The following is a 20,084-nucleotide window of genomic DNA, read 5'->3' as shown; positions in this document are numbered from 1 at the left end:
GCTAGAAGTGGTGGAGGGGAGGGGAGGGGAGGGGGGCAAACAAAATGACTTATTGCAGCATAACACTGAGAGCTGAAAATAATGAAAAAAATAGAATGAAAGTTGAATTTCATCATTATTTTATTTGACAAAAATTGGAAACAAATTGAAATATGTTTCCAAGGACCCATTAGGGTGCCCAATATTTAAAAAGAACAGACATTATCATCATTTCTCCGGTCCTCTCCTCTGCTCTGTGTGAATAGCCTTTGATTATCCAACGTTATGTTCTGTTTTTTAAAGATTTCTGGCGAGTGTAGACTGTATTTTATCGTTATGAAGAACCTCATCACTTTAAAAAAAATATATCTTGGGGAAAGTCCTCCATGTGTTCAGCTGGCACAAGCCTTGGAATCTAGGAAGTTCTGGATGTGATTCTGCGCTATGCCTTCTAATAAAATGTTCTTTTTATATGTGCCCCGCTTACAAGACAATGACACCTCCGTCACGGGCCCACCGGAGCAGTGCGAGCGCCATGTGGCCTTGTAGTCTAAAGTGTACTGTATATGCATGTGATTATGCTAATGGAGCTACAGTTACATGATCGTCCTTTATGGCCATCTGTCGTTCCGCCTGCCGATCGATCAAGGTCGTGTCAGCCGAGCGAGCTCTGGGACGCCGCCGTGATGGATTTATCATCTCCTCGCACACGGGCGTGTTCAGCGGTTTTTTCTTACGGACGAGAGCGGCGACATGGCCCTCACGCGGACACTCACGTTGGGCCAGGGACGAGGTCGGGGCGAGTCGGTCAACAGCTTCGCCTGGGGGCCGTCAAACTTCACTTGAGGAAAACCATAACGTGCTCTTTGAAGATCGATATAAGATTTTTTTAGTAATGTTAGAAGGATGTCAAAATGTTCACCGGTCTTTCAGATGATTAATGAGCTCTCACTTCCCTCAGGCTGCGGGTTATCCTCGACGACTAGCATCAGGTTTATAGCGACTAGCAGGAGGGGCTTTATGGTCACGGTTACACACCCCGTCTCAAATGGACTTGAGATCAGTCCAAGTTTAATTCCGATCTCTCTCCGAGGGCTTGGGTAGTATAATTCTCATATTGGAGAGGAAGTCATTTGGTCCGTCCATAAGGGTCACTACAATGCCAGGCCTGCTGTTTGAGTATATTTAGGACCCGCAGACTGGAACGCACATGAAACCCACCTCCATGGCCAGCTAGTGGGACATTATATCCTGCATTTGCATTGTGAAAGGGGAAATGGAAAGAGATGCTGCGATTGAGGGGAAATATAGACGAGCAATGGATAATGCAAGAGACTGAACTGTAAGGCATCCAGTCTAAATAGTGGCTAATAATCATAAGATCTCGAGTCATACTGTATGTGTAAGTCATGTATATGTTTGGATCAGCCTGACTTCCTTTCTTCCAGTGATAGGAATGAGCGCATCCTTCCAACTTCTGGCCTCCCCGAAGGAGTAAACAAAAGGTGGTGGGGGGGGGGGGGGAACCTAAGAACAGCCTGGTGGTCATCAAACAGACTCCCCTCGTCAATGTCAGAAAACATCTGTCGGCACCTCGATTTAGATAAATAAAAAATGACGACTACCGCCACGCCGCACTTTACATTACTTCTCGTCTGTCATTTGGTGGTCAAAGGTCAAGGTCCATCTTGATCGCATTTTTTTTCAATTTAGCACAAACGTGGACTTCAACTGACTCGTGTTTGGTGGTCAACAAGTGAACCAACGATGACTTTTTAGACAGGTCAGTTTGGAAATTGTATCTAGTGGACAGATTATATGCAATAGTTGATGCTCTTTGTTGTCGGGTGGCCAAAAGCACCATTGCCCCCCCTCTGAAGCTGACTGATTGGGTTATCTTTTTAATAATAAATGCACTTGTTAAGGGTAGCAGGAGCAAAAATCAAAAATCAAAACAAAACATTGCACTGAACAGAGATCCCTTTCAACGACCGTTCAGCTTATGTCACACTCTGCATGTCGTCTAATAACATCTCGGTCGCAATCTCTGCCACATTGTCAATTGATGTCAAAATATCCGTTTGAGGCATCTCAGATCGTACAATGGCTACGCTCAAAAGGACTAATGAAAAATGCTCTGGGGTTCTTCTATGCCTCCAAAACCTTTATTTATAGAATTTATTAAAACAATGTTACGCCAGCCTGCTCTGCATCGTCTCATGCCTTTATTTGGATTGGTTGGTTCGTCTTACGGTCCGATCCAGGATTACAGATTGTTGATTCATATATTATATTTTTTCATTACATTACGACTCTGGGTCAGTGGTTACAGGTCCGTCTTTCAATCAGGGGGTTGGAGGTTCAATCCCCACCCTAGTCGATGTGTCCTTGAGCAAGACACTTAACCCTAAATGTGTCCTTGTAGCTGTGTCTATGGTGTATGAATGTAACATGATTGTAAATCACTTTGGATTATAGTCATCTAATATATATATATATATATATATATATATTATCAATACCGCTTATCCTCATTAGGGTCGCGGGGCGCTGGAGCCGATCCCAGCTGACATAGGGCGAAGGCAGGGCACACCCTGGACAGGCCGCCAGTCCATCCAGGGCACTATATATATATATATATATATATATATATATGTATATGTTTGTATATATGTATATATATATGTATATGATAGTCATCTAAATGACATGTAATGAACATTTATATCAGTCTGAGAGGCAGACCAAGATGCAGATCATAGATGTATAATATTTTGTCCTTTTTTTTTCCCAGCAAAACTTCTGTTGTACATTGTTTTCTGTCATATGTTGTCAGTACACCTCCCCCTCAGATGACTCGGCGGGGTTCGCGTGTCCGTGCGTCCTCCCGAGTTCTCCGTGCATCTTTATGTTTAACTCATAACCAGGAAGAGGCCCGGCGTCGGCCTCCTGGGAGTCAAACTGAGCGCTGGGTGACCTTCGCCGGCTGCGGGCTGCCGTCCAGCCGTCCAGCTCCACAGCTCTGTAAGCAGGCCGGGCCGGCAACGCTACGGCCTCGGCATGACTAATGAGACCGATTCAGACACAGAGGAGATACTATCTCCTGTGTGTGTTTGCGCGTGTGTGTTTAGGACTCACTTCATCTCCCTCTTTCTTAGCCTCGCTATATACTTCACCGAGTCCTCATTTGTTTGTGTGTGTGTGTGTGTGTGTGTGTGTCCACCTTATCCTGGCCCCCAAAGAAGAGGAGGGGAAGGAAACAACAAAGGAAAATGGGCTGATAATAAGAAGTGTGTGTTCCTGTGTGTGTGTGTCTGTGTGTGTGTTGTTTCTGCATTGTCTGCAGTCCCACAAGGTGGAGGATGTCAGTGGGAAAATTGGCTGCAATAACATAGTGCAAGAAGACTCTTTTTTTACTGCCCTCTCTCTCTCTCTCATTGCGTCTCTTTTTCTTCGAACATAATAGTGTTTATTAAAACTTATCAGTGTTGATCAGTGCTCGCCATTATTGCAGTCTATCCCTGTGGCATTTCGTATTGTGTCTTCCAGGCGGTGCTGTGTGTGTGTGTGTGTGTGTGTGTGTGTGTGTGTGTGTGAGTGTGTGAGTGTGTCCGCTCACTGCTTCATTCTCTCTCTATCTCTCCATTGTATCTTCAGTCTCATTAGCGTGAGCTCGGGCCCTAGTGGATGGATCACCCACACACATTGCATCACGCCTGGTGGGTGGGGAATACCGAGGCACTCGTGGCTTTGCTTCCCAGCACACCTATCCTCCCTGAATATTTGTGAAGCCAAAGTGTTTGGTTTGTGACGACCTGACATTGACCTATAGACAACCTCTCATGCCAGCTAGTATACATTTGTGAACGGCATATTGAGCACGGAAGCCATTTCAGGTATTTAGGATACCGGAAGCAAATGTGTCGTTTATTTCAGCCATTGTTGTCTGCGACTAGTTGGAGCACTTTCAGCTGGCTTAAATCCGTCCCGGTTGAAGATAGCATGGGTCCCCCCACCCCAAAAAAAGGCACAAGGATGTGGGTATAGAATTGTGAGCAGCGTTTTTGGTTAAGATAATTTTCAATCGCCGAGCTAGACATTATGTTGTGTGCACCATGTAGCGAAGGACAGCCTTATCCCTCCCCCACAGGAAAAGTGGGTGGAACCTAAAAGTTGATAAATTAGAGCACCTGTGAGCAGGAAAAGAGGGAGAACCAACAAACATTTGGGGAAAAACCAACATGGTGACCAGAGCGAGGAGCGAGAGTGGGTGAAACCGGAAAAGAAGCAGATGATCCAAGTAGCTGTCAGGAGCCCTCCAGACCAGATCCTGCTCGGATGCCCGAGAATCTCCTTCCCTACAGAAATGCCCTACAGATAAGTCCTGTACACCCTCCTCTCCAGGCCCGACCTCTCTGTTTCACCCAACAATCCCACACACACACACACACACACACACACACACACACACACACACACACACACACACACACACACACACACCTTCCCCATCTTCTGAACTGGACTCTACAGGACATTTCCACACTCCTGCCATTGCACACATCCCACTGCCCCACACACTTATTTCATTGTGGTTTTAGAAATGATATGTTATTTAATTAACGGGATAAGAGAAATATTTCAGTTATCTGCAGACTCCTTTTGAGTCGGGTTTTCCGTTAAAGGACAATGTTTGTTTCTTTTGACCCGAAGAACTATATAAAACTTGAAAGACACTGAATGAACTGTATTCCGGGTTGTGTTTTTTGTGTTTTGCTTTGTGTCCTGCGTGTTTTTTGTAGTGAAGGAACGGGCTAGCCAGCTGGGCCCTTATTGTTGAGTTAGTAAACTTCAAATACTGGGTAAATGAGATCCTACGCTACAACCATTAACATTGACACTTTGTAAAAAAACACACATATGATACCTTAAGCAGCTTAAGGCGGCCATCTTTCAGAATCTTGGCTCATTTTGGATAAGGTTTGCAAAATATGGCTCAGCGCTGCCTGGGTCCTCATTGTCCTGACTCTGAATTGCATCACACAGTGATTTTGATTTGATGAACAAACAAACCCCCCAAAAGTCCTGAAATTAAGTTCTGAAAGTGACATCTGTTACAAAGTTCTGGAGCGTTGTTGAAGAGGTAGTCATTGATTTTTCCGCCCGGGGGAATAAGCTGTAAATGGCATATTATTGCCTCACAAAGATGTCGTGGTGAAACCGTTTGCAAACAGATGCCTGCTCACATCACATCACATCGAGCAGGAAGCAGCATTAGCATTCATTCGAGTCGAGTCTCCGTTCAATGTTCACTCACTCTACTTTTAGCTCCTTTTTCGTGTTTTTCCCGGAGACTCCTTGGGGAAATATCCATCTCTTCAGCTGCTAAATGCTTTCGCAGCACACACCAGCTAGTCATCGTCGTCCGTCTGCCGCTTGGTGCACAACCAAAGCAATATCTTGAAAAAGAACACACTGCACAGTTATCTGCCAGTAAGTCATCGCTTGTGACTATCACACGGTCATATACCTACAAAATAAGACGGTCCTAAAGTTACTGTGAGGAACTTTTAACTGCTTCTGAAACAAGCTCAATTTAACACCGATGCCTCTGACGCTACATGAGTAATCCAGACCATAACCAGGGAGACTGGCTGTTTGTACATAGTTATAGTCAATGCTTGACAGCAATCTGAAGCTCTAATCAAATGCACAGAGAGGTATTTGACAATATGTTTGTGAGTACATGCCGTGTTTCAGCTACAACCGGCCCGTTGAGGGCAGCCATGATGCTGATGTGGCCCACGGTGAAAATGAGTTTGACACCCCTTCTCTCGTGGGAGCGTTGCTGGAGAGTCGGGTCGTATTTGCCGTGCCACCTGGAGAGAAGGGGGGGGGAGGGGGGCAGTGGGAACCGCTGCAGTTAAATTAGAGGTTTTCTGAACGGAAAAAGCTTTCATTTCCTCCTCAGAAGCCGACGCACATCCCGGTGGGCCCAATATTTATTGAGCTGTTTCTTGAAGACCATGTGAGAGAACCCCCGAAAGCCTAAAACATCTCGGGCCACACGGATCATTTCTCCGGCGTTTCGCAGAAACCAAAGTCTTGTCGGGATGAATTCCGTCTCGTCAGTGGCGCGATGGATACACGCTGTCTAGAACGCGGCCCGTTGAGGGGAGCACTTCTTGACGAGGTGCAGTTTGAGACGTTTTGATGCATGGTGACGCAGCAGAATGTCACACGCCTTGAGGCATTTTAATGACTTCAGCTCTCACACTCCACCATTAGGCTTCAGTCTTGTGAGATGTTCCGCCTCGGGCCGAAGCACGCGGTGTCCACCGTGCTGTGGAATCTTCCCGATATTATTTGGGGAATTTCTCCCGATCCTACAGGACCGCATGCATGGCGGCTGTGGAGTACATCCCGTGCACAGTGGTGTTCATTGTTCCCCGAATGGATGCGTGACTGCTATAGGCTTACGAGAGTGTCGGCTCGTCGTGGATTTGCTGTGTGAGTCTGACCTTTAGTGACCTTTTTCCCTTTTTTTTAACCTCAGATATCAGCAGCAAGTTTAACCCTCTGAACCCCAAGCAGTTTCGCTGTGTTTTTTGTTGTTGTCCGACACCTCTATGGAAACGGCACAATGATGGCTAGAAGTAGAGAGAACACAAAGAGTGTTGTGTGCAGTACAACAGTTACAAAGCCACAAATAATTAAACATCAAAAAAAAAGTTGCATTTCTTTGATAATTTATTTTCAATAATCAGCAACCGAGATAATCTATATTTCCAACTTTGTTCCAAGTGCCCTCAAGTGTCACCAATGTTGGGTGAAAAATACATGTTCAGCAGCCTGGAGTTCTTTGAAATGTCAAATAATTTGTGCCATGTGACCGTTGGTCTCAGTGAAGTCAATCATGGCTTCCTGGTTCCGTCGAGGAGAGCAGAAGTTCATGCTTTGGACAAGACCCGGTGACAGCAACAGGTTTAATCAGGGCGAGATCCTACATGAGACATGTAGAGTTATAAATGTTTTCAATGAAATATCACAATTTTAGGCTTATGTACGGTTGCTTTTTAAGACGGAAGCATTTGTCACATGTGATGTGTTTCCGGAGAGGGAAATCTGACCGTTTTTACAGCTTCTGGCTTTGACGAACGGTGTCCTTTTTGCCAATGGTTTAAAGAAGCCATGCTTTCTGGGGGCACACAGTGTCACAATTGGGAAATAAACGGCCCCTGCAACAATTCACTAAACCCTAAACTACGCTGGTGTCCACCGAACGATCTGTTAAAAGGGAGAGCAACTCGCTCAACGTCCAATGCGTATCTTCTACAGCTTCCCAACCAGTGACCTCCCCCCTCTCCACCAGTGGTAGTGTAACGTTTACACTCCTTTCCTCGCCGTCCTCTCTGCAGCCCACTGGCAAACTGCTGACCTGCAGCATCCAACCAGCATGTAATCATTTATTGACGGGCGTTTTATGCTGTGTTTGTCTCTTTCCTCCTATATATTTGTGTCCGTTAATTAGTCACGTGCACATGTGTGAACGCTGGGGGGGGGGGGGGGGGGTTCTGTAAGTGTCTCTGGAGCAGTGCTGTCGCTGCTCACCAGAAGCTGTGACACGAGTTGTCTTCACGCGCACACGGCATCCAACAGCTCATGTTGTAAAAACAAAGTGGAAAGTTTACATCTGAGATGAAAATCCCCCACACACACTCATCCAAGGTCTTTTGTCAGCGTTTCATCAGCATGACTTGTATCTAAACAAATTGGTGGGAAAAAAAGCCTTACAATAACATCCAGTGATCTGGTTGTTCCATCGTGGATCTTAAACATGATTCTCTAGCACAGATGTTCACAGTGAACCACCCGATAACACTTTTACCACATTAATGCAGTCAGTTGGAAGCCCCACATACATGCGTTGCACTTTATTCGATTGGAACAATGCCCCTGACAAATACTTTGTTTTCCCAACCCTGCAGGAATCATCATCGCCGCCGCTATAGCTTCACACTCTTCGTCACACACGGCTTGCAAATACACCGGCAGAAACCCCGACACGGCGGAGTGTGGCAGGCAGACGCACAGCTGACAACCTCGCAGCTAATTGCTGCGGCGTCGACTTGACATGTTTCATTACGAAAAGGATATCGCAATTTTGTGAGCCAGCCGACAATTCCGTGAAATTGTGTTTAATAGGGTGTCGCGTTCCGGCCGCGCGCGCGTACGTGCGTCGGTATTGCCGGGCACATCCCGCTCACTTTGACCACGCAGTTCAGTGTTTCACAGGCTCAGCCGCAGTCCCGTTGTTATTGGATTAAAGCTGTCAGGGAAGGCTTTAGTTCAGATTAAAACAGATTACAGGCTGAGGTGCTGGGACGGACGGCGCGCTTTAAAGAGCATCGTCCGGCTCGTGGTACGCGAGCGCTCGGTTCGGACGAACGTGGAAGATCTGCAGACGTTTGCCCACAATTTGGTCAACAGGGGCTAAAAAAGCAGCAAATGCCAAAACGCATCACGGCGAGGAGAAGAGCCACATTCCATCTGGATGATTCTGGGCCAATAGAATATGCATGGATCAGGTCCTGTCCCGACCCCAGGGTACCTATCCCAAGCTCTCGAGATGAGTCGTATCCAGACTGTCACAACTGTTGTAGCCGGAGGGAGAGGAGCGAAACACCAACAGCGTTCCACAGAAACTTAAATCTTAACGCAGAGAATAATAAAAAATAACAGGTCTAACACGCACAATCACCATGGTTTTAAACAGTACGAAGCAACACTGGGGAATGAGACAAACGGGGTTTAAATACACAGGGAAGGCGCAGGTGATTGGACACCGGTGGAAACAATCAGGGACAGGGCAGACAACCACGGGGACAGGAAGTGCAGGGAAACAGAGGACACAAGAGACAAGGACTTCAAAATAAGACAAGACACAAAAACTCCAGATCCCGACACGGACAAGATTACTAGATGTGACAATATGTAAAATTGGGTTGCATGTGAATGATATGCTCTTTGCCAGATAAAGGCTCAATAAAAGAGATGTGTATATGAGTCGTTGAGTCTCACGGATCCACAAACGCTACATAAAAAAAAAGTACACAAAGTACAGCAGGTATTCAGATATCACTGCACTAGCGTGTGCTTTGCCAGAAAGGCAACACGCCAGACCGGAGCCTTCCATGTGGAATCAGCCCAGCCAGGAAGGCCGAGGGTATCTGGGGTAAAGCGAGCTGCCCCACATTAACCTCAACGGCCAACCGCTGCAGCCCGTCGGAGCCGAGCCCTCTCCTCCCACAGAGCTCCGTCTCTCTGGGATTCCTCTGTGTACCTTTTTTAATTATTTTTCTGCACGCCTCCGTGAAAAACTGTGACATAGAAAGGTTTTCCCGACGGGATTCAGCAAATCACAAACGCACGGACTGGCAGGGATTCACCATCCGCTCCACCTTGTTTATTTATTTTGTCTTTTTTTTAAAACCATTGTGGCAATTAAAGCGATCGCCGGCTCACGTTCACCATCCAGCCTCCTCGTTTACACTCTGCAATTAAACTAATTATCCCAAAAGAGTGGTTCAAGGTGTTTTTAAAGTATATTGAGTGTGACCAATATTGGATCTGATGAGGCCTGCTGCATTCACAGAGCCCTGCGTTGAATACCGGGGAAAAGACAGTCTTTCAGAATGGAAGTGAGACTGTTGAGAAATACGTGATTATTGAAACGCCTGGGCATTTCATGTTTTATTTTTTTAACTCATGTGTTCAGATGCAGAGCGTCGGGTGACGAGAGAACAGCTAGACATCTTGAAACTGGAAGAAAAGTGGCACTGAAACACACACAGTGTTCTGTTTCATACACAAACGACATAGACGAACTTTCAGCCGTTTTTTGCGACCGCTGAATATTTTCACACACACTCACTCACTCACACACACACACGTTCACACATCCTGGCCGTTGCAGGTCAGTGAAGTTTTCTATGTTTTTCATCTTAAAATGTTTCAGCTCCTCGCATCTGCACATATTCTTTCAATCAAAGAAAGAGGGGGGGATGGGAGGGTGGGGGAAGGTTAAGGAAGCGTTGAAAAAGGGAAGATATAAAGGAAAAGAACGAAGGAATCCAAGAAGGACGGATCAAGGCGGAGAACGATGAAACCGAAAAAACATTGATCTCCTGGCATCCCTGCTATTCCTCGATTTCTGACCTATGAGGCTGAAGTGTCTCTCTCTCTCTCTCCCCCACTCTCTCTCTCGCCTGCAGCTTTTCGTTCCACCAAAGCACATCTCCTCGCTGCCAGGCTCTCCTTCCATCTCTTCCATTTTAATGCTCCTCATTTCCACCCGAGCCAAAACAACAGATGCTGAAATGTCAAAGTGCCTTCCCTTCACTCATGAACTTGCAGAAAAGTAAAAGGCAAAAGAAAAAAAGAACCCACCAAAAGATAGAAAGCATCCAGCCAATAGCGGCTTGTTCTGTTCCTTCACCATGTCAGTGAGGAACCCAGCGGTGCCCGGTGGTCTTAGTCGAAGCGGGGATGCCAAATGTTCAGTTGTTTTGCAGGAAGACTGATCTGAAGGGGATCTGGATGATTTCTTTTGATAATCTGCCCGATAAGGGTACTTTAACCTGTTTTTAGATTCATCTTTTTTTGCAATGGTTAAAAAAAAGATGTAATATTACTTCCTCCAGCATCTGTACCGACCGACCAACAAAGGAGCTTTGTGAGACCTGTTCCGTATGAGTTCTCCTGTGAATGAAAACGTCCCTCCGTCCAGCGTTTCCTCCAGGGAACTAAATTCAAACATTTGCAAAGCCGATTTTTTGGGGGGAATATACAGGACTGTCTCAGAAAATTAGAATATTGTGATAAAGTTCTTTATTTTCTGTAATGCAATTAAAAAAACAAAAATGTCATGCATTCTGGATTCATTACAAATCAACTGAAATATTGCAAGCCTTTTATTCTTTTAATATTGCTGATTATGGCTTACAGCTTAAGAAAACTCTAAAATCCTATCTCATAAAATTTTAATATTTCCTCAGACCAAGTAAAAAAAAAGATTTATAACAGCTGAGTGTTTGTCAAGGCTCAGGAAACCCTTGCAGGTGTTTCGAGTTAATTAGACAATTCAAGTGATTTGTTTAATACCCTACTAGTATACTTTTTCATGATATTCTAATATTTAGAGATAGGATATTTGAGTTTTCTTAAGCTGTAAGCCATAATCAGCAATAATAAAAGAATAAAAGGCTTGCAATATTTCAGTTGATTTGTAATGAATCCAGAATGCATGACATTTTTGTTTTTTTAATTGCATTACAGAAAATAAAGAACTTCATCACAATATTCTAATTTTCTGAGACAGTCCTGTATATTAAAAAAATGTGCATACACATGGGCACATTCGCTATGCAATCATCTCCAAGGCAAACCTGGAATGTTGCGGTGAAAGCTGCCGTCTGTAACCTTGTAGTATTATTGATGAATATATTTGCTTGTCGTGTATTTGACCGCACCGCGAGACACACATCAGGTTCATCTGCTTGGTTTGATCGGAATTCATGAGCACTGAGTGACGGCTGCGTTACCCCTCGCCTCTTGATTGGTGGCTTTCCCTTCGGGTCGGTAGAATGTTGCAAACGCAATAAGGGGCACTAAAAGGAGGCGTATCTTTTCTATAAAAAGTCAAACTGCTGCTTTAATGTGTCATAAATGTACAGGCTCCCCTCCCCACACTCATCTCCTTTCTTGTCGTTGCTGGCTTTTTACTGCCACCAGCAGATAAGTTTCAAACTGGTGCAATATGTTTGTATTTTGTAGTGTGTGTGTATATATATATATATATATATATATATATATCGCTCGGTTTGCCTACGTTTGCAGTCTTGAGTGGATGCTGCTCAAAGATGCAAAGGAAATGCTTTGCATTGCTACATACCGCCACCGGGGAGAAAAAAAGCAACCTCCACAAGGCCCTTTTTAAACGGTGAGAACAGACGAGCGGCCCCGCTGCTCCGTTGCACGTCTCGGGACGCTCAGATCAGACACTCGAGCCGCTTCCTTCATGAGATGAGTGACAAAGGCTCGACGTGACGAATTGTTCCAACAGCCACGACGCCAACTGCAGTCAGAGAAGGCGGGCAGTGTGTGTGTGTGTGTGTGTCTGTGTGTCTGTGCGAGTGACGGCATGTGTGTGTGGGTGTGAGATGCAGATGCCCGTAGTTCTGTTGCCATTAGAGCAGACTGCACTGCCAGATGTCGGCACAAAGTCCTGTGTGTGTGTGTGTGTGTGTGTGTGTCTTACAGTGGCTGGACACTTTCCTCCACTGGCACTAAATTCACATTGAACAACAATGGAATGTGAATATATGTGTGTGTGTGTGTGTGTGAATGTGTGTTTGTGTGTTTTTAGTTAGCCAGGTCAAAGCTTCAAGTGTCTCAGTCTGTTAGACAGATGTTTCAGATCCCTGTTGCAGCCCCTCCTCTGTCACGCTCACAGACACACAAGCACACACACACACACACACACACACGCACACACACAGACAACCTACCTTCTCTCATATTCACTGACAAACAAACATGCACAAACAGACACCCACTCATTAACAACCAATTAGAGAGCAGATATTGGCTCACTGGGGGAAACTAAAGGCCAACCAGTGCTGTTCTCCGCTTCCAACGCCAAGTCACAACAAATACCTGGATGCAGGCCAGGAGTGTGTGTGTGTGTGTGTGTGTGTGCGTGTGCATGCGTATACATGCAAGGGCGTTTGTATGTGTGTTGTTGACTTCATCCCAAGTTTGTAAGTACAATGTCATCTCAGTTCTTTATTCTTTTTAAAAAACACACACATTTCCACAACGCCGGCTCTTAAACAGCACGCGCATCTCTCACTCACTCACTCGCACGCACGCACACACACACACACACTCAAATAACGAAATACAGATTTACACTCTGCAAGTCTTGTTGTTCGTTGCATCAGCCGGCGCGTCTCAGTAGGACAACTCTCACGCGCTTCAACATTATCTTTCTCACGTGGGAACGTGGCACGAGCTCTGTTTAACACACACGCACACACAGACACAGAAAGACACAATAACACACACACTCTCCGGGGGATTGTAGCAATGTGTTTATGCCGGTATCGGATGAGGAGATTCTTGAGACATTTGGCTCTCATGAGAGCATGTTGACAACATCTCGCTCTCCCTCTCTGTTTACCTCGATCACAGCCCCCCCCCCCCCCCCCCCCCCGCAAATACAACAAGACTTTGTAATCTACTTCGCGGCTGCAGTGAACCGATCTCAGAATCTTCACCTTTGCAGACTGATGCAAATGTTGAAGGTTTCTTCCATTTTTTCCCCCTGAAGGGTTATTTGGGAGTTTTTCCTGATCCGATGCGAGGTTTTGGGGCAGGGATGTCTATGTGTACAGATTGTAAAGCACTCCGAGACAAATTTGTGAAATTGGGCTTTACAAATAAACTGAATTGAATTGAATTGATGGAAATAAAAGGGTGCCTGACTACGGCTCGCTTAGCAACTTTAAATGACCCATGTGAATACAAATAAATAAGTAAATAATTCAAAATGGCTAGAGCATCAGCCACTTTGCATTACACTGTTTTTAGATCAAAATTTAAATACGAGATGTTTTACCATTTCTGCCTCTTCCGTTTGTTTTATCTTCATATTCGTCTTACAGATTTACATCTCATGTTCACATTTGCATCGTAACCTTTTAAGTAAACCAAATATATGGCAATTTCTATATTCTATATGCCCTCTACTCAATTACATATGTACACATAATATCGTGATATTTTCAGTGGGCACAACATCCATGCAGTGTTTGTAGTGTATTCAATTATGAATTAAGGAGAGGCAGACATATTTTTTGGGAGAGAAAACTATGTGGCACATGGGATTCTGTGATCTAGAAACACAGATGTTCTTGCAGTTTAACTTATTGTTTGCTCCCTTGTCGGCCCTCAATCCAAAGTGTTTGTCCACCCCTCGCTTAAATTATGAATAGAAACCAAGTTTTCTTTAAACTTCGTGCACACGACACAAAGAACGCTCCCAATCTCTATTCTTCTAAAAAAAGGAATGTTTGGCGTGGTGGTGATGTTGGTGACATGCTCACATGCCCACCTCTAGTCCTCTCTTCCTGGATGGGGCTCATTAGTGGCGACCACAGCGCCGTTGACCCCCCAGCCTTCCCCCCTTTTGTCTCTCCTCTCCATCTCCCCACTATTTTCTCCCACCCCATCTCCTCTCCTTTCTCTTCATCTCACTTGCCCCACTCTCTCTCCCTCATCACACCATCATCATTCACCCAGCAAGAGTTTGGCAGGGGTCTGCGTGTGTGCGCGCGTGTGTGTGTGTCGCCAGGGGCCAGCCTGCGCCTGTGTCCAGCAGAGGTCTTCGGCAAGGACAACACAGGGGACTCTGTCCTTGTCTAACCCCCTGGAAATAACAGAAAGGTGTTTGTGTGTGTGTGTAATGCTATGTACAGTGTCCCGAGTATGAGCAATAGCTTGTAATAATAATAGCGTGGTCAGGGTCTTTGGCCAACAGAGACCAGCTACGCAGAGCGTATAGAAGCCCCAATAAAAGAGGACTGCAGCTCGCCTTCTGTTGTGACACAGTTCAGGTCTGTCACACAGACCCCCCCCCCCCCCCCCCCTGACCATTGAGCCTTTTAAACATATATATGGAAGACAGCACGGCCCTTCAAGTGCACATTTTTAATTCAAGCCTCAGTGGCAGAAAGTAGAAGCAGTAAGTAGCGGTTACATTTTTTGGAGTCACGCAGCGGATGATTGAAGTATGATTTAACCGCTCAAATCAGGCCCTGATGATGTGACATTTATGTTTTTTAACGACGGGGTAGCTGGCATTTATTAATATTCTCAACATAAAGTTTACTCTCCTTTTTGTTTCACAAAATAATGACTTGGATCAAACAAACATATTCTTTTTTGGGATTGCCAAAAGGAGAGTAAACTTTATTCTGTTCTGTTAACGTTATAGTTGTCTGTGTGAGTCGGTAATAGTTTTCCAAAAGGAGTGTGAGATGACACCTGTTTGTGGTCTGAACACGGGAATAATAACAAGGAAAATGCAGTTTCCCCTCTATTTTTCTTTTTTATAAAGTGGGCCGTCTCGTCACTTCCGTGTCGGCGGCTGACGGAGCTTCAACGCGCCCTCAAAGCGCCGCAGGCTGCAGGAATCACACGTCTGCGAGGCCACACGTCAGCTAGCAGCTCTCCGGTCTGTGTGAGGCCCCAATTCGTCTGCAGCAAGGGAGAAGAAAAAAAAAGAACGCGTCGGCTGAACGCTCCACTGTGCCTCGATCCGAGCCGTTGACTCTTCGGTAATGATGCCAGTCAGGCGAAACATAACAAACCATTAGCGTCCTTCGGCGTGCCGGCAGATCTCACTACCGTGTGCGCACGAGATCTCGACAGACATCTCGACAGACACGGGTCATGCAGATTAGTCGGCGGGTGCGAGGCGCCGGCACGAACACGTCCCGGCTAAATTATGTAATTATGAGCCGCTGTAATAATTCGGTTCTTTCAAACTTCTGATTTTGGCCTTTTTACAACAGAAAGTGTAGAAGCGCACCACGGACGGGGTTTTCGTTCAGTGACCTCGCGTTTGACCGCCATGTCTTTTTTTCCTCTCCACCCTGTCGTTTATCCTCGGCTCGCTGGAAAGACATCTGCAACTGCAATTAGTTATTTATCTCAAGAATCACGTGACCTCTAAATGCTCGAAGTCCGGGATCATCGTTCTGCTAATGCTCTTTAAAAAAAAAAAAAGGAAGGAAAGAAAGATGGTCTCAGAGAGCTGCAGGCATGTGAAAGCAAAAAAAAAAAGGAAGAAAAAAAACAAGATAAAGCCCTTTAGGGCGGACATGATTTCCCACCGGGCCGGTCCCAGGGAACCTATGAGGAAAAACATGAAGAAAATGGAGAAGACGAGAACTATGCGGCGACAGAGAAGAGAAAGTAGAGCAGGATGAGCAGCAGCAGCAGGAGGCTGGAAGGAAAAGAAGATGGAAACACAGGAAACGAGGGAAAGAAATGAATAAGAGGTCTGGCTCTGCTCGGCCTTTATCAGAAGAAACAAGGGAAGCTGTATGGCTGGGACCCAAGACCAGGGTTCATACTCTCACTGAGCCGCGCCCAGCTTCTTCATTCTTTCCCTCACTTGCTACTATTAGTAATTCCCTCCTCATCATATCTGTCTATTCAATTCATTTCAGTTTATTTTATACAGCCCAATATCACAAATTACACATTTTCCTCAGTGGGCTTTTCAACCTGTACAAATACGACATCCCTGACCTTTGACCTCACATGGGATCAGGAAAAACTCCCAAGAAATAGAACAAACTCTTTCACGGGAAAAAAAAGGGAAGAAACCTTCAGGAGAGCTACAGAGGAGGATCTCTCTCCAGGATGGTCAGAACAATAGACGTCATGTGACCAGAAGGAATCATGACAGAGCTACAACACAATCAATGAGTGACTATGAATAAGTTGACAAATCTTACCTTTTGTCCTCCCCTCCTCGCAAATGACTCAAAAACGGTTCCATAATTAAAAACACACGTTCACGCAAAAGAAACAGAAGTCTCTCTCGCTCTCACGGCGTCCAGAGAAGTTCAACTTTGCTGTGTTGTCAGGCGGCCTTTGAACGTACAAGTGACACAATGTTCGCTAAAAGGCCATGCTTCTTTTCACACACACACACACACACACACACACACACTTATGTGTGCAAACAGACCCGCTCCCCTGACAGCTTTGCTGTTTGGGTGGGATAGGGGTGATTGATTAGTCTCTATGGAGACGATGCGTTTTCTAATGAACCAAGGGGAAAGCTTGCATGCTAATTTGTGTCTCGTGGAAAGGATGGGTCGTGCTCGCGTGTGTGTGTGTGTGTGTGTTTGTGTGTATGTGTGTGCACTTGATTTTTTCCAGTGAATCATGTCATACGGACGAGGCATGTGACATAAACTGAAGAGACAAACCAGATATTAATTATTTCATGTTATATGATGGAGAATGTTTTCAGTGCAGGGCTATTTTAAATCATTCACCCTTTGACGTCACAACATCCGGTTAAAAGGTCAGCCGACAAGTGTGTGTGTGTGGCGCTGTCCAGAGTACTGAAACAGAGCGACAGATGCGGTGCCTGATTACTTTTCGTGGATGTTGACAGAACTTCTGGGTCCTAATGCTCCGATGGTCTCACAAACTTAGTTCGGCCACATGGTTTTATTATAGAGATGCACCGATCAGGTTTTTTGTGCCGATCACCGATCACTGAAATCAGTATCTGCCGATCACCGATAATACCGATCACGGTGTCGATTGAAGCATTCTATTTATTGTGTAGCATTATTGCCTAGGACTATGAGGAAATATATATAAAGCACCTCAAACATTAAAGAAATTACAGATTTCTTTAAACATTTAGGACTTTTACTTTGAAAAATGTCCTAATTGATACCGTACATTAAAATTGTTTGATTGCTATTGTAGGGGATTTCAGATATGTATGGAACACATCTGCATCATTCATTTCCTGGAATCTTTTTTTAACATACAAAAGTCTGACTTATTTTTATAAACTCTTCCTTGGTACAGTAAAAATGTTTTAATGTTAGCATAATTTAAGCTAAATCTCAGAAACGATCTATAAAGATACAAAATCAGTTCATTGTTTACTTTTATATGCTAGTGTATGATTTGTCGACATCTTATTTTGATAAACGGATGTTGTTTCACGTGGTTCTTTCCGTTAACTTTGCAAAACCGGATGTTGTCACGTGAATCTTTCCGCTAACTTGATCAAAACCCTCGCGAGCTCCCGATCCAATGTGTTTACCGTCAACATAAGTCTATAGGTGAACAGACATGTGAGAGTCGGCTGAGTCGACCCAGAGATTCAACTCGGGGGACGGGGACGCCGCTCGGTGGTGAGGATCCCCTCTGACCTCTGACCTCTGCGGCCCTCGCCGGGCGCATCGTCTCCGTTGCGGTGCGCCGCGATTGAAACGTCTGATAGTTCTCGCAGATGTTACGTCATCTGATCGGCCGTTTTGAGAACGCCGATCAAAACCGATAATGGGAATATCGGCCGATATGGATCGGCGCCGATCAGATCGGTGCATCCCTATTTTATTATCAATAGACGGACATTTGTTCCCCCACCCCTCCCAAAAAAAAGACACTTGAAGCACCCCTATTACCCAGAATGTAATGATCCTGTTTCTCATTCCCACATGTTCCCGCCGCTGCGTCGTCTGGACACAGACTGGCCGGCGAGGCGCCTGAGGTCACTGGACTGTTCCTCCCAACTCCTGAGTTCACAGCACAGCGGAGGGAAACCTCCCTTTGCCTCTGCTCAGAACATTCTGTTGAAATTACACACGGATGGAAATTTGGCTGATGAAGACGAGACGCACACGTTTGCGCGTCGCTCTACACGCGCATGTTGTTTGCGTGAAGGCGCTCGCGTGTGTCGTCGCCGCGGTAATTTAGATGCAGTCGATTTTCTGCCACCTGATGCGAACACAGCTATCGCATGCTTTTTAATGACATGCTACCACCCCCCTCCCCCCCTCCACACACACACACATACACATTCATAAATCAAGCGTGCCATATCAGCGTGGAGATGTGCCTGTACCAGACACTTTGGTTATGATATGCTAATCTGACCTCTAATTTACTTCCTGTCATGTCTCTGTCGACTCCTCCAGTGTCCTGCCCGTGTGTTGCAACCCCCCCCCCCCCCTTCTCTCTTCCTTGTCTTTGCTCCCGGCTCCATTTGATTTACTCGCTGTATTGGCTTGTCTCTTATTAGAAGCTACATTGCCAAAGCCGTATACAAAAGGAATCAATATTTTACAACATTAGCAAGCAACCGTCCATCCATTCAAACCATGCTGAGATGCTTAATTGCTTAGTTTGACATCATGTACGATGAAATAATCAAAGTCTGGAATGGAGGGGAGGGCATTAATCACAGGAGCAAAAACTGTACACACTGGATGGATTGTGCCTTTGGACCGAATGAAAAACACACGTCACTGTCTGTGCTTTTTTTCTATCGGCTTGCTTTTCAATAAAACATTTTTTTTATTTCAAAGGGGAGGAAACTGAAGTTAATTTTTCTAGCGATTTGTCAGTAAATCTGCAGCGCCATGAAAGGTCGAACGAGTGTCGGCGAGATCCGAAAAGCCTCCTCCTCCTTTCAGAATGAATGTCAGTCTCACGGGGAAAAAAAGGGATTTAATAAAGGAAAAAGAAAAAAACGTGAATGGTTGAGTTAATGGCCTTCCTCTTGTCCCCCCCCCCCCCCCCCCCCCCATGCAGCCGCTGCAGATAGACGACAACTTCTGCGGCCAGGACTTCAACCAGCCTCTAGGGGGCACCACCGCCATCGAGGGCATCCCGCTCTACGTGGACAAGGACGACGGCATGACCTCCGTGACGGCCTACGACTACCGCGGGCACACCGTGGCGTTCACGGGCACCCGCGGCGGGCGCATGAAGAAGGTAGGCACTGTTGGTCATGTGTGTTCTGACGATTCTACAGCGATAGCCGACACAGCTAATAAAAAATGTGTAATAAATGGGGATTCAAATGCTCCTGCCGGAGGAGAGTTTCTGTGTGTGTGTGTGTGTGTGTGTGCATGTGTGTGGCATGCTCTACAGAAAACCACTTTCACTCTGAAGCAATTTTGTGTCATTTCATTATGTATTTTCAATGGTCATTGGTTTTGACATTGCTGACAAATGGTTTTGTCATCAAATCTCATTGTAGACAGCACTATATTTATTTATATATATACACACATGCACACACACATGCACACACGCATGCTTCTCACTGTTTTATATATATATATATATATATATATAAAGGCAGCAGCTCTGGAGAGATGCTTGTTTTCTCCCATGAAGGTGTGTGTGTGCGTGCGTAGAGCTAGTGTTGTTTGACAAACCCAAGCTGTGTGTTTTTTTTATCTTGCCAGTGTTGTTTGGTGGTCTAGTCT

General features: G+C 45.4%; 1 protein-coding gene across 4 annotated transcripts in view; it reads left to right on the top strand.

Moving 5' to 3' along the window:
* The window catches only part of plxna1a (plexin A1a), a 257,240-nt gene that overhangs the window by 37,558 nt on the left and 199,598 nt on the right, over positions 1-20,084 (top strand). For all 4 annotated transcript variants that reach the window (XM_056423991.1, XM_056423990.1, XM_056423992.1 and 1 more), the window contains exon 3: positions 19,402-19,584. In XM_056423991.1, coding sequence (XP_056279966.1) covers positions 19,402-19,584 — 183 coding nt within the window. The remainder of the gene's footprint in view (positions 1-19,401; positions 19,585-20,084) is intronic.

The sequence above is a fragment of the Pseudoliparis swirei genome, chromosome 9 (genome assembly GCF_029220125.1).
Source record: "Pseudoliparis swirei isolate HS2019 ecotype Mariana Trench chromosome 9, NWPU_hadal_v1, whole genome shotgun sequence".
In the NCBI taxonomy this organism is placed as follows: Eukaryota; Metazoa; Chordata; class Actinopteri; order Perciformes; family Liparidae; genus Pseudoliparis; species Pseudoliparis swirei.
The sequence above is the reverse complement of the archived record's forward strand: the minus strand, read 5'-3'. Positions and strand labels throughout refer to the sequence as shown.